Source organism: Pelobates fuscus, chromosome 3, assembly GCF_036172605.1.
Source record: "Pelobates fuscus isolate aPelFus1 chromosome 3, aPelFus1.pri, whole genome shotgun sequence".
In the NCBI taxonomy this organism is placed as follows: Eukaryota; Metazoa; Chordata; class Amphibia; order Anura; family Pelobatidae; genus Pelobates; species Pelobates fuscus.
In genome coordinates, this window is record NC_086319.1 from 5545893 (window position 1) to 5572716 (window position 26824).

General features: G+C 42.7%; 1 protein-coding gene across 3 annotated transcripts in view; it reads left to right on the plus strand.

Moving 5' to 3' along the window:
• Positions 1–26824, plus strand: part of PDE3A (phosphodiesterase 3A) — a 443952-nt gene that overhangs the window by 377726 nt on the left and 39402 nt on the right. For all 3 annotated transcript variants that reach the window (XM_063446637.1, XM_063446639.1, XM_063446638.1), the window contains 2 exons: positions 6941–7144; positions 9266–9427. In XM_063446637.1, the coding sequence (XP_063302707.1) occupies positions 6941–7144; positions 9266–9427 (366 nt within the window). The remainder of the gene's footprint in view (positions 1–6940; positions 7145–9265; positions 9428–26824) is intronic.

The following is a 26824-nucleotide window of genomic DNA, read 5'->3' on the forward strand; positions in this document are numbered from 1 at the left end:
TTCTATATTAGTCCCGTGTTATATTTCAGACAGTTCTATATTAGTCCCGTGTTATATTTCAGACAGTTCTATATGAATCCCGTGTTATATTTCAGACAGTTCTATATGAATCCCGTGTTATATTTCAGACAGTTCTATATGAATCCCGTGTTATATTTCAGACAGTTCTATATGAATCCCGTGTTATATTTCAGACAGTTCTATATGAATCCCGTGTTATATTTCAGACAGTTCTATATGAATCCCGTGTTATATTTCAGACAGTTCTATATGAATCCCGTGTTATATTTCAGACAGTTCTATATGAATCCCGTGTTATATTTCAGACAGTTCTATATGAATCTCGTGTTATATTTCAGACAGTTCTATATGAATCCTGTGTTATATTTCAGACAGTTCTATATGAATCCCGTGTTATATTTCAGACAGTTCTATATTAATCCCGTGTTATATTTCAGACAGTTCTATATGAATCCCGTGTTATATTTCAGACAGTTCTATATTAATCCCTTGTTATATTTCAGACAGTTCTATATTAATCCCGTGTTATATTTCAGACAGTTCAATATGAATCCCGTGTTATATTTCAGACAGTTCTATATGAATCCCGTGTTATATTTCAGACAGTTCTATATTAATCCCGTGTTATATTTCAGACAGTTCTATATGAATCCCGTGTTATATTTCAGACAGTTCTATATGAATCCCGTGTTATATTTCAGACAGTTCTATATGAATCTCGTGTTATATTTCAGACAGTTCTATATTAATCCCGTGTTATATTTCAGACAGTTCTATATGAATCCCGTGTTATATTTCAGACAGTTCTATATGAATCCCGTGTTATATTTCAGACAGTTCTATATGAATCCCGTGTTATATTTCAGACAGTTCTATATGAATCCCGTGTTATATTTCAGACAGTTCTATATGAATCCCGTGTTATATTTCAGACAGTTCTATATGAATCCCGTGTTATATTTCAGACAGTTCTATATGAATCCCGTGTTATATTTCAGACAGTTCTATATGAATCCCGTGTTATATTTCAGACAGTTCTATATGAATCCCGTGTTATATTTCAGACAGTTCTATATGAATCCCGTGTTATATTTCAGACAGTTCTATATGAATCCCGTGTTATATTTCAGACAGTTCTATATGAATCCCGTGTTATATTTCAGACAGTTCTATATGAATCCCGTGTTATATTTCAGACAGTTCTATATGAATCCCGTGTTATATTTCAGACAGTTCTATATGAATCCCGTGTTATATTTCAGACAGTTCTATATGAATCCCGTGTTATATTTCAGACAGTTCTATATGAATCCCGTGTTATATTTCAGACAGTTCTATATGAATCCCGTGTTATATTTCAGACAGTTCTATATGAATCCCGTGTTATATTTCAGACAGTTCTATATGAATCTCGTGTTATATTTCAGACAGTTCTATATGAATCCCGTGTTATATTTCAGACAGTTCTATATTAATCCCGTGTTATATTTCAGACAGTTCTATATGAATCCCGTGTTATATTTCAGACAGTTCTATATGAATCCCGTGTTATATTTCAGACAGTTCTATATTAATCTCGTGTTATATTTCAGACAGTTCTATATTAATCTCGTGTTATATTTCAGACAGTTCTATATGAATCCCGTGTTATATTTCAGACAGTTCTATATTAATCCCGTGTTATATTTCAGACAGTTCTATATGAATCCCGTGTTATATTTCAGACAGTTCTATATGAATCCCGTGTTATATTTCAGACAGTTCTATATGAATCCCGTGTTATATTTCAGACAGTTCTATATGAATCCCGTGTTATATTTCAGACAGTTCTATATGAATCCCGTGTTATATTTCAGACAGTTCTATATTAATCCCGTGTTATATTTCAGACAGTTCTATATTAATCCCGTGTTATATTTCAGACAGTTCTATATGAATCCCGTGTTATATTTCAGACAGTTCTATTTGAATCCCGTGTTATATTTCAGACAGTTCTATATGAATCCCGTGTTATATTTCAGACAGTTCTATATGAATCCCGTGTTATATTTCAGACAGTTCTATATGAATCTCGTGTTATATTTCAGACAGTTCTATATGAATCCCGTGTTATATTTCAGACAGTTCTATATGAATCCCGTGTTATATTTCAGACAGTTCTATATGAATCCCGTGTTATATTTCAGACAGTTCTATATGAATCCCGTGTTATATTTCAGACAGTTCTATATGAATCCCGTGTTATATTTCAGACAGTTCTATATGAATCCCGTGTTATATTTCAGACAGTTCTATATGAATCCCGTGTTATATTTCAGACAGTTCTATATGAATCCCGTGTTATATTTCAGACAGTTCTATATGAATCCCGTGTTATATTTCAGACAGTTCTATATGAATCCCGTGTTATATTTCAGACAGTTCTATATGAATCCCGTGTTATATTTCAGACAGTTCTATATGAATCCCGTGTTATATTTCAGACAGTTCTATATGAATCCCGTGTTATATTTCAGACAGTTCTATATGAATCCCGTGTTATATTTCAGACAGTTCTATATTAATCCCGTGTTATATTTCAGACAGTTCTATATGAATCCAGTGTTATATTTCAGACAGTTCTATATTAATCCCGGGTTATATTTCAGACAGTTCTATATTAATCCCGTGTTATATTTAAGACAGTTCTATATGAATCCCGTGTTATATTTCAGACAGTTCTATATGAATCCCGTGTTATATTTCAGACAGTTCTATATTAATCCCGTGTTATATTTCAGACAGTTCTATATTAATCCCGTGTTATATTGCAGACAGTTCTATATGAATCCCGTGTTATATTTCAGACAGTTCCATATTAATCCCGTGTTATATTTCAGACAGTTCTATATGAATCCCGTGTTATATTTCAGACAGTTCTATATTAGTCCCGTGTTATATTTCAGACAGTTCTATATGAATCCCGTGTTATATTTCAGACAGTTCTATATTAATCTCGTGTTATATTTCAGACAGTTCTATATGAATCCCGTGTTATATTTCAGACAGTTCTATATTAATCCCGTGTTATATTTCAGACAGTTCTATATGAATCCCGTGTTATATTTCAGACAGTTCTATATGAATCCCGTGTTATATTTCAGACAGTTCTATATGAATCCCGTGTTATATTTCAGACAGTTCTATATTAATCCCGTGTTATATTTCAGACAGTTCTATATGAATCCCGTGTTATATTTCAGACAGTTCTATATGAATCCCGTGTTATATTTCAGACAGTTCTATATGAATCTCGTGTTATATTTCAGACAGTTCTATATTAATCCCGTGTTATATTTCAGACAGTTCTATATGAATCCTGTGTTATATTTCAGACAGTTCTATATGAATCCCGTGTTATATTTCAGACAGTTCTATATGAATCCCGTGTTATATTTCAGACAGTTCTATTTGAATCCCGTGTTATATTTCAGACAGTTCTATATGAATCCCGTGTTATATTTCAGACAGTTCTATTTGAATCCCGTGTTATATTTCAGACAGTTCTATATTAATCCCGTGTTATATTTCAGACAGTTCTATATGAATCCCGTGTTATATTTCAGACAGTTCTATATTAGTCCTGTGTTATATTTCAGACAGTTCTATATGAATCCCGTGTTATATTTCAGACAGTTCTATATGAATCCCGTGTTATATTTCAGACAGTTCTATATGAATCCCGTGTTATATTTCAGACAGTTCTATATTAATCCCGTGTTATATTTCAGACAGTTCTATATTAATCCCGTGTTATATTTCAGACAGTTCTATATTAGTCCCGTGTTATATTTCAGACAGTTCTATATTAGTCCCGTGTTATATTTCAGACAGTTCTATATGAATCCTGTGTTATATTTCAGACAGTTCTATATGAATCCCGTGTTATATTTCAGACAGTTCTATATGAATCCCGTGTTATATTTCAGACAGTTCTAGATGAATCCCGTGTTATATTTCAGACAGTTCTATATGAATCCCGTGTTATATTTCAGACAGTTCTATATGAATCCCGTGTTATATTTCAGACAGTTCTATATGAATCCCGTGTTATATTTCAGACAGTTCTATATGAATCCCGTGTTATATTTCAGACAGTTCTATATGAATCCCGTGTTATATTTCAGACAGTTCTATATGAATCTCGTGTTATATTTCAGACAGTTCTATATGAATCCTGTGTTATATTTCAGACAGTTCTATATGAATCCCGTGTTATATTTCAGACAGTTCTATATGAATCCCGTGTTATATTTCAGACAGTTCTATATGAATCTCGTGTTATATTTCAGACAGTTCTATATGAATCCCGTGTTATATTTCAGACAGTTCTATATGAATCCCGTGTTATATTTCAGACAGTTCTATATGAATCCCGTGTTATATTTCAGACAGTTCTATATGAATCCCGTGTTATATTTCAGACAGTTCTATATTAATCCCGTGTTATATTTCAGACAGTTCTATATGAATCCCGTGTTATATTTCAGACAGTTCTATATGAATCCCGTGTTATATTTCAGACAGTTCTATATGAATCCCGTGTTATATTTCAGACAGTTCTATATGAATCCCGTGTTATATTTCAGACAGTTCTATATGAATCCCGTGTTATATTTCAGACAGTTCTATATGAATCCCGTGTTATATTTCAGACAGTTCTATATGAATCCCGTGTTATATTTCAGACAGTTCTATATGAATCCCGTGTTATATTTCAGACAGTTCTATATGAATCCCGTGTTATATTTCAGACAGTTCTATATGAATCCCGTGTTATATTTCAGACAGTTCTATATGAATCCCGTGTTATATTTCAGACAGTTCTATATGAATCCCGTGTTATATTTCAGACAGTTCTATATGAATCCCGTGTTATATTTCAGACAGTTCTATATGAATCCCGTGTTATATTTCAGACAGTTCTATATGAATCCCGTGTTATATTTCAGACAGTTCTATATGAATCCCGTGTTATATTTCAGACAGTTCTATATGAATCTCGTGTTATATTTCAGACAGTTCTATATGAATCCCGTGTTATATTTCAGACAGTTCTATATGAATCTCGTGTTATATTTCAGACAGTTCTATATGAATCCCGTGTTATATTTCAGACAGTTCTATATGAATCCCGTGTTATATTTCAGACAGTTCTATATGAATCCCGTGTTATATTTCAGACAGTTCTATATGAATCCCGTGTTATATTTCAGACAGTTCTATATTAATCCCGTGTTATATTTCAGACAGTTCTATATGAATCCCGTGTTATATTTCAGACAGTTCTATATGAATCTCGTGTTATATTTCAGACAGTTCTATATGAATCCCGTGTTATATTTCAGACAGTTCTATATGAATCCCGTGTTATATTTCAGACAGTTCTATATGAATCCCGTGTTATATTTCAGACAGTTCTATATGAATCCCGTGTTATATTGCAGACAGTTCTATATGAATCCCGTGTTATATTTCAGACAGTTCTATATTAATCCCGTTATATTTCAGACAGTTCTATATTAATCCCGTGTTATATTTCAGACAGTTCTATATTAATCCCGTGTTATATTTCAGACAGTTCTATATTAATCCCGTGTTATATTTCAGACAGTTCTATATGAATCCCGTGTTATATTTCAGACAGTTCTATATGAATCTCGTGTTATATTTCAGACAGTTCTATATGAATCCCGTGTTATATTTCAGACAGTTCTATATGAATCCCGTGTTATATTTCAGACAGTTCTATATGAATCCCGTGTTATATTTCAGACAGTTCTATATGAATCCCGTGTTATATTTCAGACAGTTCTATATGAATCCCGTGTTATATTTCAGACAGTTCTATATGAATCCCGTGTTATATTTCAGACAGTTCTATATGAATCTCGTGTTATATTTCAGACAGTTCTATATGAATCCCGTGTTATATTTCAGACAGTTCTATATTAATCCCGTGTTATATTTCAGACAGTTCTATATGAATCCCGTGTTATATTTCAGACAGTTCTATATTAATCCCGTGTTATATTTCAGACAGTTCTATATGAATCCCGTGTTATATTTCAGACAGTTCTATATGAATCCCGTGTTATATTTCAGACAGTTCTATATGAATCCCGTGTTATATTTCAGACAGTTCTATATGAATCCCGTGTTATATTTCAGACAGTTCTATATGAATCCCGTGTTATATTTCAGACAGTTCTATATTAATCCCGTTATATTTCAGACAGTTCTATATTAATCCCGTGTTATATTTCAGACAGTTCTATATGAATCTCGTGTTATATTTCAGACAGTTCTATATGAATCCCGTGTTATATTTCAGACAGTTCTATATTAATCCCGTTATATTTCAGACAGTTCTATATTAATCCCGTGTTATATTTCAGACAGTTCTATATGAATCCCGTGTTATATTTCAGACAGTTCTATATGAATCCCGTGTTATATTTCAGACAGTTCTATATGAATCCCGTGTTATATTTCAGACAGTTCTATATTAATCCCGTGTTATATTTCAGACAGTTCTATATTAATCCTGTGTTATATTTCAGACAGTTCTATATTAATCCTGTGTTATATTTCAGACAGTTCTATATGAATCCCGTGTTATATTTCAGACAGTTCTATATGAATCCCGTGTTATATTTCAGACAGTTCTATATGAATCCCGTGTTATATTTCAGACAGTTCTATATGAATCCCGTGTTATATTTCAGACAGTTCTATATGAATCCCGTGTTATATTTCAGACAGTTCTATATGAATCCCGTGTTATATTTCAGACAGTTCTATATGAATCCCGTGTTATATTTCAGACAGTTCTATATGCATTTTAGATCGTTCTATATAATGACCGCTCTATTTTCAGGCAGTTTTATATAACGACCGGTCTGTGTTGGAGAATCACCACGCTGCTGCTGCTTGGAACCTTTTCCTGTCACGACCAGAATACAATTTTTTAGTGAATTTGGATCACATGGAATTCAAGAGGTTCCGCTTTCTTGTTATTGAAGCCATTCTGGCCACTGACCTTAAGAAGCACTTTGATTTTTTGGCTGAATTCAATGCAAAGGTGAGAATGTGTTTATTATGATGTCCTGGTGATAGATGCAGTGCGGTTACCATCACCAGAAAGCGTGCCAAATTTGGTGCTAGCAGGCCCGGCCTTAGGCCTTTAGACGCCCTGTGCGAAAAATCTTCACAACGCTCCCCCCCCCCTCCCCCCGCCCTCGCCCTATCAACCGTCATCCATGTATAGTATAGTAAATAAATAATGATTTAAAAACAAATATTCATTCCTCCTTTCCTGTTGTTACCTAGTTGGGAGAGGGGCATGCTGATTTGTATCTGGTCTGCCCCTCCACTGGGTACAGACCATGCGTAACTGTCTCGCGAGCTCAGTGACTTGCAGTGTCCTGTGGTAATCTGCGGCAGCGCTCTGATTATCCCGAGCTACGTATGGTCTGCAGCCAACAGAAGTACCAGACTGCCTCCCCGACATTACAGAGGAGCAGACTAAGTATGTCACATAATACTGTGGGTGGCTTTGCTTTGGAGCTCTGGATTATAATTATTTACTTTTACCTCTTTGGATTAGAAATTTGTAGTAATGCGCTGCTTCTCCATTTATCACAGAGCTCCACAACAATAAAACTCCCAGTAATGTGGAGCTCTGTGACAAGATCATACACTATACAACTCTAAGTAATGTGTCTATTAGTGTATCACCGAGCTCCCCAACTATAAAACACAAAGTAATGTGCATTTTATATACCAGAGCTCCGCTGTAATACATCTCACTATAATATGATGTAATGTTTGTGTTGTCTGTGTATGTGAAAGATGTGTTGGCTGTGTGTGATATTTGTAATGGGTGTATTGGTTGTATGTGATATTTGTGCTAGGTTTATTGGCTATGTGTGATGGGTATTTAATTCAGATAACAATCCTATGTGTGAAAAATCCTATGTGTGAATGCAGGTGTATATTTTTGCAGAATTATGTGCACAGAGTCCCACAGTCAGATGCACACAGTTATACATATACACTGTGAAATCCACCACATGCACACAGTTGCAGGCAGATAGTCGCAGAAACACACAGGTACAGACAGTAACACACATACACAGGTACAGGCAGATAAACACTCACAGCCACACAGTCTGACTTACACACACATACTTACATGCAGACAGCCACACACACACACACACACACAGAAAACCACACACACAGCCACACACAGGCAGACAGCCACACACACATAGAAACATAGAATGTGACGGCAGATAAGAATCATTCGGCTCATCTAGTCTGCCCAGACAGTCACTCGTAGGCAGTCTCACACACACACACACACACACACACATACACAGACAGGCAGGCAGTCACACACATACAGGCAGGCAGTCACACACATACAGGCAGCCAGTCACACACACACACACAGGCAGACAGTCATAGTCACACACACAGGCAGACAGCCACACACACACAGGCAGACAGTCACACACACACACACACACACACACAGGCAGACAGTCACAGGCAGACAGTCACACACACACACACACACAGGCAGACAGTCACACATACAAACACAGGCAGACAGTCACATAGACACACACACACAGACAGTCAAACACACACACGGGCAGTCACACACAGGCAGACAGTCACACACACACACACATACACACACACACACAGACAGTCACATAGACACAGACAGTCACATAGACACACACAAAGGCAGACAGTCACACACACACACACACACACAGGCAGACAATCACACATAGTTACCTCTGTTCCTTATGGAGGAGTGGAGACAGACATGCAGTGCAGCTCCTGAAGGCTGGTTGTTGGAGAAGCAGGGACTCCTTCCTGCTTCCCCTGCAGCAGTTAACCGGCACTTTTAGCTCTGCCCCCGCCGCCATGCCCCCGCCGGCCATGTGCGAGCTGTGTTGGCCATATGGCGCCACCTGCCTGAATGGCGCCCTGTGCAGCCCACACACCCCTAAGGCCGGCCCTGGGCACTAGGAGCAAACAATTTCACTATCCTGTACTCTCAGACACCATTCCAAAAATCACCATGTCCACTCTCAAACCTCACCCTTCTGCACGGCATCTCTGTTATTGTAGCTCATTGATTACACAGTTCATTATGGTATTTAACATTTTCCTCTACCAGGTAAACGAGGACGTGGGGCCAGGAATCGATTGGTCGAATGAGAATGACCGATTGTTGGTTTGCCAGATGTGTATTAAGCTTGCAGACATTAACGGGCCTGCCAAATGCAAAGACTTACATTTAAAATGGACTGAAGGCATTGTGAACGAGTTCTATGAACAGGTAAAATCCTGCCGTAGCTTTTTATGCACATGTTCCTAGGGCCTGATAAATTGAATGTGTCAGCTCCCAGCAATGGGCGTCCACTAAAATGACACAGGGACCTACGGTGGATCCTGACCCAGTGTTTGAAGAACCAGTGTGGTAGATTGTGGATCACCCTATCCATCCATTAAGTCCCACTATTCAGAGATGGGGATGAAGTTTAAGCGTAGGTGGGCCACACTAATCATCATATCGATCCACTTCCGTTTGCATGTGGGTTAAGTGGAGAAAAGGAGTCAATACAGATCTACTTTATCGATTGTTAGAAGAGATAAGAGATTTCTAGAATATTTAGATTTATTGCTGCCCTGTATTCAGACAGATGTGGGCACTAGTGTATACTCGTATACTTTAAACCACTCACCCTGCGCACCTTGTACATGAATCAAAACACTGACACATACATTAAAACAAAAAACAATATGTTTACAATAAAATATTAATGCAGTATACTTGCTCCACTCTAGGGTCACTGTTTATCGTGACCCAAGCTCTCCCTACTTCTCCTCTGCCCCAGGCTCTCCCTGCTTATTCTCTGCCCCAGGCTCTCCCTGTTTCTCCTCTGCCTTAGGCTCTGCCTGCTTATCCTCTGACCCAGACACACAAACTGTCACACATGCAGACATACATAAACAAACACTGACACACATATAGATACAGACACAAACACAACACACACCTGCAGATACACAGATGCAAACACTGACACACATGCAGATACACACACCGATATACATACAGGTACAGATGTACAGACACAATGATGCACACACATACAGATAAAAACACTGACATACATACAAAGACACACAAAACATACAGATACACAGATACAAACACAGACACACATACAGATACAGACAGAATAAAACACTGACACACATGCAGATACAGATACACACACTGACACACATACATGTACACAGATACACACAAAAAATACATACCCTGACACATATGCAGATACAGCGAAACACATATACATACACTGACACACATGCAGACACACAGAGACACAGCTACATACACTGACAAACACAGATACACACAATGACACACAGATACTCTCACACACATACAGACACAGATACCCACACTGACACACAGACATACAGATACAGACACTGACACACATATTCACTGACACACATGCAGATACAGACATACAGATACAGACATTGTATGTGTGTCTGGGCATAGGCGTGCGCACGGGGTGTGCCGTGTGTGCCTGGGCACACCCTAATCCCCGCGGCACGCCTATGTATTGAGACCGGCAGGGGAGATCTCAGGATCCCCCCTGCCGGCTCATGCAGAGCCGGCGCTATCCGAGCGCCGGCTCTGCTCTCAGCCTCCCCTCCCTGGCTCACATGCAGGGAGGGAGGCAGGAGAGGACCGGCGGAGCTATTGCCAGCAGCTCCGCCGGGTTCCTCTCGCGAGATCTGAGCGTTGCCGCGGCAACGCTCAAATCTCGCGTGAGTGAACTCTAGCCCTGCGGGGCTAGAGTTCACTCTCCTCTGGACCACCAGGGAAGGATGGCAGCAGCAGCAGGATCCCCCCTCCCAGGCATAAGGTAACAAGGGAGGGGGGATAACTGATATGCCCCCACCTCCACTGGACCACCAGGGACAAGGAACAAGAATCCCCCCTCCCCACATAAAGTAAGAAGGGAGGGGGGGTATTAAATAATGTACCCCCACGTCCACCCCCCACAATCACCCACACACATACACAGCACACACACACACATACACAGCACACACACACACATACACAGCACCCACAGACATACACAGCACCCACACACATACACAGCACACCCACAGACATACACAGCACCCACAGACACACACAGCACCCACAGACATACACAGCACCCACAGACATACACAGCACCCACAGACATACACAAGAACCCACACACATACAGCACCTACACACATACAGCACCCACAGACACACAGCACCGACAGACACACAGCACCCACACACATACAGCACCCACAGACACACAGCACCCACACACACAGCACCCACACACACAGCACCCACACACATACAGCACCCACACACATACAGCACCCACACACACATACAGCACCCACACACACAGCACCCTCACAAACACAGGACCCTAACACACACACAAAACACTACCAGTACCCTCACACACAAACAGCACCCTGACACACAGTACATTTACAGCACCCTCACAAGTGCACACACACACACACACAAACAGCACCCTGACACACAGTACATTCACAGCACCCTCACAAGCACGCACACACAAACACCCTCACCCACATAGTACACTACCAGCACACACATATCACACTAACAGCACCCTCACACAGCACACACACAGCTTTGTGTGTGTGTGTATATATGTGTATATATATACATACATATATATATATAAATATATATATACACGCCGCGTGTGCTTGTGCTTGAGGGTGCACACCCTAATGCAATAGGCTGCGCACGCCTATGTGTCTGGGTATGTATCTCTGTGTCAGTGTCTGCATCTGTATCTGCATGTGTGTCAGTGTATGTCTCGGTGTGGGTATCTGTGTCTTAATGTGTGTCAGGGTATGTATATGTGTGTCATTATGTGTATCTATCTGTGTCAGTGTATGTATCTATGTGTCTGTGTATCTGCATGTGTGTCAGGGTATGTATCTGTGTGTCTCTGTTTTAGGGTGTGTGTCTGTATGTTTGTCAGGGCTGGTAGCTGTGTGTCAGTGTATGTATCTGTGTGTCAGACACACAGATACATACCCTGACACACACCCTGAAACACAGACACACAGATACATACCTTGACACACATGCATATACACAGACACATATATACATACACTAACAAACATACAGACACAGAACCTGACACACAGACACACTGACAAACAGATACACACTCTGACACCCATGCAGATACACAGACAAAGATGCAGATACACAGAGATACATACAGATAGATACCCTGACACACATACAAATACACACCCTGACACGCAGATACACACCTTGATACACATGCAGATAAACAGACACATAGATACATACATTGACACACATACAGACACATACCCTGACACACTGACAAACAGATAGATACACACTTTGACACCCATACACTGACACACATGCATATACACAGACACTTATATACATACTCTGACATACTTAAGGATACATACTCTAACACACATACAGATACATACCCTAACACACAGATACACACCCTGACACACATGCAGATACAAAGAAACATAAGGTATGTCATAAAGTGTGTCAATGTATGCATCTATGTGTCTTTGTATCTGCATGTGTGTCAGGGTATGTATCTGTATGTGTGTCAGAGTATTTGTGGCAAAAATAACCTCACCACTGGGTTTTGGAGGGGCCTGTTTGCCAGCCTTTTGCCTCAGGATTATGGCCCATATGCTAAAACGTTGTTTTCTCCCTGTAAAAAGGCTTGTTCGTGCCTTTTTACTATGTGGTTCGGTAAATGGGATTTACCGAACAAACTACCGAACCTGTAGCGGAGCTGCAATATTAAATCCCAATATCTCCACTGGTACAGAAAGTAATCCAAAGTAAAGCCCTGAAAACGAAGGCAATATCCCAAATCCCCCAGTAACCGGATGAAACACAGTTCTGGGAGTCAACTGACGATTTTATTCACAAGCTCCAGTATTTATGTGGTTCCCCATGCAAGGGGTTTCCTTAATTACTTTACAGGGGTTTTACAGTAGGGGACTACATGGGGAACTAAACATGCAGGAAATTTCTCCCACCATGCACTGCTGTACGAGAGGGATACTCCCACAAGAATATCCTGTTAAGTGGATTATCCCTCCGTACAGCAGAACCGGCTTTTCACACAAAAATCTGTATCTTATATTTTATTTGTGCTATTGTACCGAATGGCCATTTGGCAGATAGCTGGGGTCTGAGCGCACACTTTGTGAAAGTACCGCTCAGATCCCAGCATAAATAACCAAACTCTGCACGAAACACACTTTAATATACATTCATCACAAAAGTCACAAATTCATAATTGAAGAAAAAATACAGAGAGATCGGCGCTCCCGAACGGCCTGGAAGTCCAGTGGTGTTCGCTCCGTCGAGTAGCCGATTTTAGTTCCAGGTGCTCGACAACCAAACACCGCTGGGCAAAAGGAAAATCCAAGATGGCCGCTGCCTCGTGGTCGGTAGCCGAACGACAGTCACCCGGGAAATCAATTAGCGGCCGATTGCTACAATGTTGCAATCGGTTAATGTTACAAATCGTTAATTGTAACTGGCCCTTTTAATGAAAAATTGCCCTGCTTCCCTGGATTGTGGAGAAGCCTATGTGACGAAGTGCCCTTCGCCACTTTGTCCTGGAGAGGCCTGCTTGCCTGCCTCCTCCCCTGCGACTATGGTCCTGGACTATATTGCACTGTAAACCCTGTATTCAGGCATATGGACTTGCATTAGACTGTCTTTTACCCTTTATCTATGCTGTAGGTTCGGACTACTAATATAACCTAACAGCCAGGAGATTTAGGCGAATATATTGCATGAGAATACCATTACTGGAGAATACAGCCGTTCGTATGATTTCATGCGAATTCTTTGTGCTCGGAATAGGTGGCCGCCATTTCGGGACTTTTCCACGTGTTCGCGGCCATCTTGCGTGCGAACAGCGGTGTTTGCCTGTGAACGCATGGAACTGAAATCGGAAGCACAAACAGGCGAATACCGCTAAGACCTCCAGACATCCAGAACTACGCACGGAAACTACCGAACGACTGGCCGTTCGGTAGTTATACTTAACTTAGTATGGGGATTCTAGCGACCACAAAAATGCGAATGGATGGCAAGAATTTCGTCTATTTTACCGTGCGAACGGAGACCGACCGCAAGGCCAGAACTCATGGAACTATTTTCGGCTAGTTGGTCTGTGCGGTCGGTCAAAACTTTGGAGCCCTGTATCTCCCGAACCATCCATCCGAATGGGCTGATTTTTGGACAGACTGTTCCCCTGAACAAGGGCTATTTGGGGATACCAGATTTAAAGCTGTACCCCCTGTTTTTGGGGTACATCCAGAACTTGGGTAAAATAATGTATGTTTTAATTGGGTTATGTGTTTATCTGAGGGGAGGAGACGTGGGGGTGTTATCATGCATGTGATTGGTCAATTTCATCCTCCCCCTGGGAGTGTCCTGTATGTACCTGATCCTAATAAAAACCAGGCTGGGTGTTCCAGCACCTCAGACCTCTTCTGACCCTCTAACTTGTAGCCTCGACTCATGTTTGTAGGGGACAGCTATAATCACTACAGGGATTGCTATGCTCTTCATACTCCCTTAGCTGTTGAGCTCTTGTAAGAGCTCTTGTTCCTGATCCTGCTTCGCTCTACAGAAGGGAGAGGTTCACCTATTGGAACCTGGAGCCTGGTCGTAGGTCCAGGGCGCAGAGCAGACGGCGAGATACCAGCCCAGCAGCGGTGGTTCGTGGAGTTCGCAGTGCTTATGGTGGCTACGGTGCTGATGGTCCTTTGGAAAGCGCTAGGAGCATCCTTTCTACGGTCCAACTTCCAGCCAGCCTGGAGGCAACCGTAACATTTGGTGGCAGCGGTGGGATGGCGTCCTAGCGCAAGGAGCAGCACCCCAACAGCACTGGTATCGTATGAGAGTTAGTGAGGGCAACGCCAGTACCCGTACAGCGTCCCCACCAGCAGTCATGTTCTATCGATATGAAGGCGTAGATTTTGTTACTGAGGTACTGAGAAGAATAGCCAAATATGGCCCGAATCCCCGGAAGGAGATTGTTGATGCAGCTGTGCAGCAACTGCTTCAAGAGAACCAGAGGTCACATGATCTCGAGCACGATTTCATCCTGTTCATGGTGAGACGTGGTCAAGGAGATGAGGTAGCCGATATCCTCCTCCAACACAAACCAGAGAAACCCAAAGTAGAGGACTGCATGGAGTGGTACTGGAAAGGCCCCCAGCAGGCAGGTGGAGATGGGACCGAGGTCTCTCTACCGGCCCTACAGGGATGCTGGGCAGGCGGCCCAGATCCCCGACCCCAGGGTGAGTTACAGGGAGCGGAGAGCAACGACCTCCCTCCCCAGCGGCAGCCTGAGTTACAGGGAGAGGAGAGCAGCGACCTCCCTCCCCAGCGGCAGTGCACCGTGCAGAGGGAAGAGACAACCGGTCTCCTTCCCCAACCCCAACCAGAGATACCCGAGACAGCAGGCCTCACAGACGGGTCCTGGGAGGACCCCCAGCAGGCAGGTGGAGATGGGACCGCAGTCTCTCTACCGGCCCTACAGGGATGCTGGGCAGGCGGCCCAGATCTCCAACCCCAGGGTGAGTTACAGGGAGCGGAGAGCAACAACCTCCCTCCCCAGCGGCAGCCTGAGTTACAGGGAGAGGAGAGCAACGACCTCCCTCCCCAGCGGCAGTATACCGTGCAGAGGGAAGAGACATCCGGTCTCCTTCCCCAACCCCAACCAGAGATACCCGAGGCAGCAGGCCTCACAGACTGGTCCTGGGAGGACCCCCAGCAGGCAGGTGGAGATGGGACCGCAGTCTCTCTACCGGCCCTACAGGGATGCTGGGCAGGCGGCCCAGATCCCCAACGACAGACCCAGCTACAGGGAGGGGAGAGCATCGACCTCCCTCCCCAGCCAGAGTGTGCCTTCCAGGGAGAGGAGACAACCGGTCTCTCTCCCCAGCCGCAGCATGTTCCACAAGAAGCGGAGAGCATCGACCTCCCTTCCCAACAGCCGCGGGAGTATCAGGAGGAGGAGGTAAGCCAATTTCCCCCTCCTCAGCTAACTCCTAACTGGGGCCCAGAGTTAACAGTGGAGATGTTAACCCCCACTGACCCCCACGTTCCCTTTGCCCCCGGGCAGGACTATGCCCTAATTTCCCCAGCAGAAGAGCTGGCAGCTGGGCAGAGTGCAGTTGGCCTCTGCCCTCCCTTTGACCTTTGCACAGAGATTGACATTCGGCCAGCTATCCCAGCGGAAGAGCTGGCATCAGGACAGAGCGCCGCTGGCCTCTGCCCTACAGACCCCCTTGTTACAGGACTGGCCTACAAACCCCTCACCCCAGCAGAAGCGCTGGCACCAGGGCAGAGTGCCGCTGGCCCCTGCCCCCCAAGTACCACCAGCTATTTGCCCAGCTGCGCCAGGAAAGCAGCGGGTGCTGCATTGTTACCCTACAACCTGGGACCTACAGGCCAGTACTATTTATTGTGGGGGGGCTTCTCTGCCAATGTTTATTTGTGGGTGGGCTGCGAGACTAACTTAGGCACTGACCGACAGAAGGTCAGGTGCCTGGTTAGTCTCCCTCCAAAAGGGGAGATATGTTACAAATCGTTAATTGTAACTGGCCCTTTTAATGAAAAATTGCCCTGCTTCCCTGGATTGTGGAGAAGCCTATGTGACGAAGTGCCCTTCGCCACTTTGTCCTGGAGAGGCCTGCTTGCCTGCCTCCTCCCCTGCGACTATGGTCCTGGACTATATTGCACTGTAAACCCTGTATTCAGGCATATGGACTTGCATTAGACTGTCTTTTACCCTTTATCTATGCTGTAGGTTCGGACTACTAATATAACCTAACAGCCAGGAGATTTAGGCGAATATATTGCATGAGAATACCATTACTGGAGAATACAGCCGTTCGTATGATTTCATGCGAATTCTTTGTGCTCGGAATAGGTGGCCGCCATTTCGGGACTTTTCCACGTGTTCGCGGCCATCTTGCGTGCGAACAGCGGTGTTTGCCTGTGAACGCATGGAACTGAAATCGGAAGCACAAACAGGCGAATACCGCTAAGACCTCCAGACATCCAGAACTACGCACGGAAACTACCGAACGACTGGCCGTTCGGTAGTTATACTTAACTTAGTATGGGGATTCTAGCGACCACAAAAATGCGAATGGATGGCAAGAATTTCGTCTATTTTACCGTGCGAACGGAGACCGACCGCAAGGCCAGAACTCATGGAACTATTTTCGGCTAGTTGGTCTGTGCGGTCGGTCAAAACTTTGGAGCCCTGTATCTCCCGAACCATCCATCCGAATGGGCTGATTTTTGGACAGACTGTTCCCCTGAACAAGGGCTATTTGGGGATACCTGTTTTTGGGGTACATCCAGAACTTGGGTAAAATAATGTATGTTTTAATTGGGTTATGTGTTTATCTGAGGGGAGGAGACGTGGGGGTGTTATCATGCATGTGATTGGTCAATTTCATCCTCCCCCTGGGAGTGTCCTGTATGTACCTGATCCTAATAAAAACCAGGCTGGGTGTTCCAGCACCTCAGACCTCTTCTGACCCTCTAACTTGTAGCCTCGACTCATGTTTGTAGGGGACAGCTATAATCACTACAGGGATTGCTATGCTCTTCATACTCCCTTAGCTGTTGAGCTCTTGTAAGAGCTCTTGTTCCTGATCCTGCTTCGCTCTACAGAAGGGAGAGGTTCACCTATTGGAACCTGGAGCCTGGTCGTAGGTCCAGGGCGCAGAGCAGACGGCGAGATACCAGCCCAGCAGCGGTGGTTCGTGGAGTTCGCAGTGCTTATGGTGGCTACGGTGCTGATGGTCCTTTGGAAAGCGCTAGGAGCATCCTTTCTACGGTCCAACTTCCAGCCAGCCTGGAGGCAACCGTAACAGTTAATGGGAGCCACACGACCCCCTGTGTGTGGGCTCCCATTCGGTACTTTGTTTGTTTCACGAACAGTGTGGAAAGTCACTGTTCGTGAAACTACCATAAGAATGCTCTCTATTACAGTTATAAGTAAATACAGAAACTAATAGAATTGGACCAGCTTTCTAGGACAACCTTTAGACATATAACAGCACAATCTAAAGTGGCTAGGTTTGCCACAAAGCTGGACCACACACAGTGCACAGGAGTGGTCCTCATTCGGGAGACGAATAGATTCCGTTGATATGAAGTCTCCCGAATGGCCAAGGAAGAACCACACGAAATAACCAGGGAAAAATACATGAAGTAAGGGGGGGAGGGGAATACGGACAGCCAATATAGAGAATAAAAGTAGCTTGCAAATGTCCATTCCACTACACTGCTCCCCCGTAACCACAAACTGGCACAACCCATCAGCATTTCCATTTTGTATCCCGGGGCAGTAGTGTATAGTGAAGTCAAAAACCTCACCGAACAGATTACCCCATTTGGTTCATATACCGAATAAAGTACCGAACACATGGACCACCCAGAACAGCCGTGTGCCGCTCGTTAACCCACTTGACCTCACTAACACTTTCACAAGCCACAATCACTTCAACATTCTAAGTGGTCAACTGGGTGGCCGTCGTTCGTATGGACTAACACGAGGCGGTAGCCATCTTGGTTTTCGAACGCACCCAGCAGTGTTTGGTCATCAAGATCCCCCGGCACTCAACGGCCCGAGCACCGCTGGAACTTCCACTTCCACCTATGTTTGTTTCCAGTTGTCTAAGAGGAGCGGCACTCGGTGGGAGCATACTGCGAACAAGATACACGGTGTAAGAGTACACACAAACAGTTTCTTTGCATATATGGTTATTGTGGCGGAACCAACCTCGCCACTGGGCATTGGAGAAGCCTGTTTGCCCACCTCCTGCCTGCTGACTATGGCCCATGGGAGATTTGACCCTTTAAATACAGGATTTGGGCATGTTGTATTTAACCCCTTAAGGACCGCTGACGGTTCAGGACCGTCAGCGGTAAAACGTGCGTTTGGACCGCTGACGGTCCTGAACCGTCATAACGGTTTTGGGCAACTTACCTGATCGCCGTCGGTCCCACGGCGGCGATCAGCTCTCCTCCCGGTCCAGGGGGACTGCCTGTCTGCCCGGGCAGTCCCCCCTCGGCAGTTCAGGACCCCACGGCCATGTGATCACTCGATCACATGACCGCAATAGGGGTCCATGTGTCTGCCTGCAGGGGGACTGTCTGTGCTGACAGGCAGTCTCCCTGCATCTGTAAAATCATAAAATAAAGTGTAAAAAAAAAAATCAGTGTAAAAAAAATAATAATATGTGTATATATATATATGCTATATATACATGTATTATATCTATATATACCTATATATAATATATGTATATATATCATATATATAATGTCACACTAAGTGTATTTTTATATTTATATATACGTATATTAATATAAAAATACACTTATATTTAAATTACACACGAATATATACAATATATATAATAACTATATATATGGTATATATATATTATTATAAAATACAAATAATATGTTAATAAAAATAAATAACAAAAAATAAAAATAATTTTTAATAATTAAAAAAAAATTATATATATATATTCAATTTTATTCTAACAGTATTTTGATATTGATATATATATATTTATATCAAAATACACTTAGAATGTAATGATATATATATATCTATGTATAAATAAATAAATAAAAATAATACGAAATATACATATGTCCACATACATAATTACATAAATAATTTCATAAATATACACGTAGACGTCAAATATATAAATATGTATATATATTAAAATTCTACATGCATATTTATGTAATATTTTTACCTAATTAAGTAATTTTAATGATTGCAATTTGAGGGACCTGCCTGCCAACCCAGGCCAAAAGTCCAGATAATTTAATTTGCTAGCACTGTGTTTAACCCTGTAACTTTCTATGACACCCTAAATCCTGTACATGGGGGTACTGTTTTACTCGGGAGACTTCGCTGAACACAAATATTAGTGTTTCAAAACAGTAAAACATATCACAGCGATGATATTGTCAGTGAAAGTGAAGTTTTTTGCATTTTTCACACACAAACAGCTCTTTCACTGAGGATATTATTGCTGTGATATATTTTACTGTTCTGATACACTAATATTTGTGTTCAGCGAAGTCTCCTGAGTATAACAGTACCCCACATGTAGAGGTTTTATAGTGTTTGTGAAAGTTACAGGGTCAAATATAAGGCTTGATTTTACTTTTTTTTTTTTTATTGAAATTTGTCAGATTGGTTAGGTTGCCTTTGAGAGCGTATGGTAGCCAAGGAATGAGAATTAGCCCCATGATGGCATACCATTTGCAAAAGAAGACAACCCAAGGTATTGCAAATGGGGTATGTTCAGCCTTTTTTAGTAGCCACTTAGTCACAAACACCGGCCAAAGTTAGCGTTTTTTGCATTTTTAACACACAAACAAATATAAATGCTAACTTTGACCAGTGTTTGTGACTAGGTGGCTACTAAAAAAGACTGGACATACCCCATTTTGAATACCCTGGGTTGTCTACTTTTAAAAATATGTACATGTTAGGTGTGTTTCGGGGATTTATGACAGATAACGGTGTAACAATGTCACTATTGATACATTTAAAATATATATATATTGAAACAGCAATTTCCTACTTGTATTTATAGGCCTATAACTTGCAAAAAAAAGCAATAAAGCATGTAAACACTGGGTGTTTTTAAACTCGGGACAAAATTTTTAATCTATTTAGCAGTTTTTTTCATTAGCTTTTGTAGATAAGTAAAAGATTTTTCAAGTAAAAGTCCAAAAACATGTTTTTTTTTTTATTTTTCACCATATTTTATTATTTTTTTTAAATACAATATATGACATAATATAAATACTGGTATGTAAAGAAAGCCCTTCTTGTCGTGAAAAAAACAATATATAACTTGTATGGGAACCGTAAATGAGAGAGCGGAAAATTACAGCTAAACACAAACACCACAAAAGTGTTAAAACTGCTCTGGTCCTTAACGTACAAACATCGCAAAAACAGGCCGGTCCTTAAGGGGTTAAGAACCATCTGGGGACATACTGTGGAGTTACTGGGTGGCCACCATTTCATGTATCAGAGGCACATGGTGAGAACAATGGATGAAGCACATGGTGAGAACAATGGATGGCGGCCATTTTAACTCACAGACACTGTTTGGACTTTTCTACACGGTGCCATCTCGCCGGTATTTGGTGCAGAAAGACATCGTGCAGTAGTTTTAAACTATACAGCAGGGGACACATTATACAGTGATTATTTTTCATATAGCCTGTATATGTTCTGCGGAATTTGCATTAAACTGTATCTTCCAAACCACTTAACAGATCTGGGTGAATTTTGGATATGTGGTTCACCCAGATCCCCCGGTTCCGAGGATATACGTTTATGGGGTTTTTGCATGTTTTGAGGTCCCTGTGATGTTTTATAAAACTGTATTTCTCTGCCTGTGATAATTAGATTACCCATTGTGTTCAGTAATCATATCACAGGCAGAGGGGAGGATTTTGTGTGGGAGTGTCTGTGTGTATTGTACAGATTGATTGGTTGTATTTAAAAACCCTGTGGGCAGTACTATGTTTGAGGATTGTGAATAAAAGAGGCTGTATGTGCCAGTACAGTCAGATTCTGCTTAACCCTCAAAACGAAGTGTCGTCTCGTTATTGGGGGAATTGGATTGTATGCTGACTGCCAGGAGTGTAAACCTTTCGTATGGTTTTTCCTGTTCGGCTGTTTCCAGGATTCATGTAGTTTGCAGTTCGGGAGATTGGTGCTTACAGTTGCTGCCTGTGCATCTGGAAAGGGGAATATCGCCTAAACGGTTTTTAACCTCTGGTGAGCAAAACGGTTCATTAAAGTTATATTTTGTACTCCTGAAAGAGACCGACCGCATAAGCTGACTTCATGGAACTCTTTTTGGCAAGCACCTCATGTGCGTCGGTCTAAACTATACCCCGTCGGCAATTTGGCTACGTTAATGGGATCTGAGCGCTTTTCGGATATGTTGGGCGCTCAGATCCAGGCTATCCAGAGGTATAGTACTTGAGGGGATACCTCACTGTTAAAGGGATGTTTTGGGGGTTATTCCTATTCATTTCAGACCTGAGAGTTAATATAATTATGTTGTGTACTTTTTGTCTGTCCCCTCTCAGGTCCAGTGGGGAATGCCCCTGGAATATGTTATTGTAGACCCCTGGCATGGGGATTCACAGAAAAGGCAGTGTGTTGTCCCATTAAAACCAGTTCATTTCACCCTCAACACAGAGTCTCGTCTCGTGATTGTAGGGAACAGCTATACCTGCTTTATTTAACGCTTGAATCACTACTTGGGAATGCTACAGCCACTCAGTTCAGCCTGACCAATGGGTTGTGATCCGTGAGAAAAGAGAAGTGCTGCCCGTACAAATAGTATTGCAACTTTTTCAGTGCCCACACCACAGCCAGGCATGCTTTCTCGATGGTGGCGTAGCTTACTTCGTGAGGTGATAGCTTGCGACTAATGTAAGCCAGGGGATGTTCTCCGCCATCGTGCCAGACTTGGCTCAGTACTGCTCCCAATCCAAACATAGAAGAGTTTGTATGGACAAGAAAGCGTTTAGATGGATTGGGGGCGGCCAAGACAGGGGCATTAACAAGTGCATGTTTCATCTGCTAGAGTGTCTGCTCACTCTCCAGGGCCCAGATTCGGGAAGATTCTGAGTAAGGTCGGTAAGGGGTTTGGCCAGGGCACTATAATTGGGCACTATAATTGGGCACAAACTTTCTATAGTACCCAGCTGTCCCAAGAAAAGCTAACACATGTGTCTTGGCCTGGGTTGGCCACTGGGCCACTGCCTCAATCTTAGTGGGTTCAGGCTTTTTTTGCCCGCACCCTACTCGGTGACCGAGGTACTGTACCTCGGCCATGCCTATATTGAAATTGCTAGGTGTGACAAACTACCCTTCACCACTGGCTTTTCGAGGGGCCTGATTGCCAGCCTTCTGCCCTGTACTATGGCCCATGGCTAAAATACATGTTAAAAAGTGGCTTCCATGGGAAAATGTGCCTCTTCCCCTCCCCCTTTTTCCTGTCCTATTGTTTCTCCAGCATGGCGTTGACCCAGGGACACTGCCAGACCAGCTTTGTCCCTCCTCAATCTCCCATCAGCCCTTGCTATTTTCTGACCCCACCCTTCCTTGTACTATAGTGCCACTTTTAACATTGGACATATTGAGCGCTCAGATCCAAGCTATCTGGGGATATGTTGGACATATAGGTTAAACATCGTATTATATGAGTTGTGTATGTTTATGTGGTTTTTGTAACAGTTTTTGACTTAAAGATATTTCCTGTACCTGGAGATAATTAAGTTACCACAGCCACTTAACCCAATTATCTCCAGGATAGAGGAGAAGATAGACCGCCCGCACAGCCTAAACCTGTGGAACTATTTTGGGCATGAAAACCATGCTTGCGGTCGGTCAAGTGTGACTTCCATCTGATCTGGGTGATTTTTGGATATGTTGTTCACCCAGATCATGGCTATCCAGGGACGTATAATTTGTGGGGATATGTGGTGTTTTGGGGTGTTTTCTGTGTTTTGTGAAAAAAGGTTTTCTGTCTGTGGGTAATTGAGTTAGTCCATTGTGTTTGGTAATTGTATCACAGGCAGAGGGGAGGGTTTGTGTACATTATCTGGGAGTGCCTAACTGTACAAGAGTGTTTTTATTGGCTTTGTAATTTTGTGTCCTGTGCTCCACAAGGTCCACGTGGGTGGTAACCACACACAAGTGGAGTGTGCAGCCAATTTACCTCCCAGGTTGGTGGTTAACTGTAAGCAAATTGACGAACGGCTGGGTGGTTCGGTTATACGAAATGGGGGCCACCCAGGAGAAGCACTCATTAATTGTTTCCCCAGATAGCTTAGACCTGAGCGCACATTATTATCGAATGGCGCTCAGATCACATACATACAGTTTAATCGCCATGAGGCCAAAGTCTTTCACATAGTCTTTTGTTACAAGAATGGGCTCCATGGCATAGCTATCTGGGGTAACACTGCTCACATAGGGAAAGTACAGAACTGACGGCGTTCGTATGAATTGCAGGAGAAGGGAGGTCGACGGCTCAGCGGTGTTCGCGCATATAAGTGTCCGTTTTGAGTTCCATAGATTTGGAGCTGAACACCGCTGACGGTTCGGGAGTGTAAGATGGCCGCTGCCACGTGTTCGGTTATACGAACAGCGGCCAGCCAGCATTCACCAATTAAGCTGCGGTTAACCGCAGCTTCTGGGAGGTAAATCACTGCTCCTTGCCCAGATGGTCCCCCTATTCGTGCGTTGGTTTGGTAGATTCAATGTACCGAACGCCCAGGCAGAAATGCACGAACAAGCTTTTGTAAAGGGGAAAAGAACAGCGTTTAACATGGGGCCATAGTCCAGAGGGAACAGGCAAGCAACCAGGCTTCTCCAGTGCCCAGTGGTGAGGTCTGCTGCCACAGTCACCAAATATTTAAATATGGTGGAACAAGTTCTGGGCTACACTGAGACATACAGGGTCCTAAAATCAGATCCCACTCTCAATTTCTTGTCAAGGTATAAAGAGATCCTGGATGAGGGCTGCAGTGGAGGGTTGCTATCTGGGGACACGTACAAATTTATTCTGAACCGTCACCCAAGGATAGCAACCTTCTACTGCCTTCCCAAGGTTCACAAGAACCTGGAGGATCCACCAGGACGCCCGATTGTGTTGGGAGTGGACAACCTCACACAAAATGGTAGTCTCTATGTCGACAGGATTTTGAGACCATTTGTGGAGACCTTGCCATCCTATATTAGGGACACCAAACAGGCCCTAAACCTCCTTGCGAATCTGAAATCACCCGCTACGGGCAGTCTATGCAGTTTAGATGTAGAGTCCCTCTACTCGTCCATTCCACATAGTAGAGGTATGGAACATGTCAAGTTTCCTTGACCAAAGGGGACCCAATGACGAGGCTCATACAATGTTTATCGTATGCCTTTTGGGCTTCATACTGTCGCACAATTATTTTATGTTCAACAACAGATTCTACCACCAGGTGAGGGACCGCTATGGGGATGGCTTGTGCCCCCTCATATGCGAACCTCCACCTGGGATGGTGGGAGCACCAGATTAACTCTTTGGACACTCGGAAGGTATACCTACCTAAGATCCTCTGGTGGCGTCGTTATATCGACGATATTTTAATTGTGTGGCATGGGACCCATCAGAAGTTCTCTGAGCTTGTAACATTACTTAATACCAACAATGAAAACCTCCGATTTACTTATGAATTTGGGGGCCGTTCCCTTAACTTCTTAGATGTCACCCTTTCCATTAATGATGAGGGCACCTTTCAGTCGACACTATTTAGGAAACCCACGGCTTCAAATTTCCTACTACAATGGGCAAGCCGCCACCCAAGATCCCTTAAACAGGGCATCCCGGTAGGTCAATATTTACGCCTACGACGGAACTGTAGCGATCTTTCTGATTTTAAGACTAAGGCACAACATCTTAGGGCGCAGTTCCAGGAAAAAGGTTATCCTAATAGATGCCTTAAGAGGGCATACAAAAGGGCCCTCGAGACAGACAGGAACGATCTTCTTGACCGGTCTGACAACTCGGTTGGTAAGGAGACTAATAAGATCCGTATGATTGCCACCTTTGACGCGGGTTGGCACGAAGTAAGGAACTCCTTAGATAGATTCTGGCCTATCCTCCTTAACGATGTACATCTGAAGGGAGTACTGGGGCCACGAGTGGACATTACGGCCAGAAGGTGCCGGAATATGCAGGATATCCTTGTACCGAGCCATTTCTCCGTCAAACCACAAACTCTGACCACATGGTTGGGGACCCCCCCATGTGGTACCTATGCCTGTGGCAGATGTGTGATGTGTAGATATATTTTAAAGGACTCCAAAACAGTTATTGACAGTATGGGACTTAACAACTTTAAAATGAAAGACTTCTTTAATTGTAATACAACGAGCCTGGTGTACCTTTTAACTTGCAGTTGCGGTCGTAAATATGTGGGGAAGACCTTCCGTGCATTTAAGGAGAGGATGAAGGAACATGTCAGGTCACCTAAAAAACGTTTTGACACACCAATTTCCAGACACCTCAAGGAAATGCACGAGGGTGATCCCAAAAATTTAAAATTCTGTGGTTTGGAACTAGTGAAGAGGGACCAACGACGTGGGAATTACGATAGAACCCTTAGACAAAGAGAGTCCAAATGGATCTATAAACTGAAAACCATCCAGCCTTCGGGTTTGAATTAGGGTTTTTCGTTTGTGCCTTTTATTTGACTATTGTTTTCTACAAGTGGACTTTTTTAGTCCACTCCTAACCTTAGATTGGTTCTTTCTTTCTTTTTTGGTTCTTTGGTTTTTTTGTGATCAACATAAAAAAAATGGCACTCTCACCATGTATGTATATTTGTAAATAGTTTTTTTCTTTGTGGTACACATACCAACATACGCCCACTTATATAGCCACTTCGTAGCCTATGAAGTGACCCCACTAATACCTTAATTTC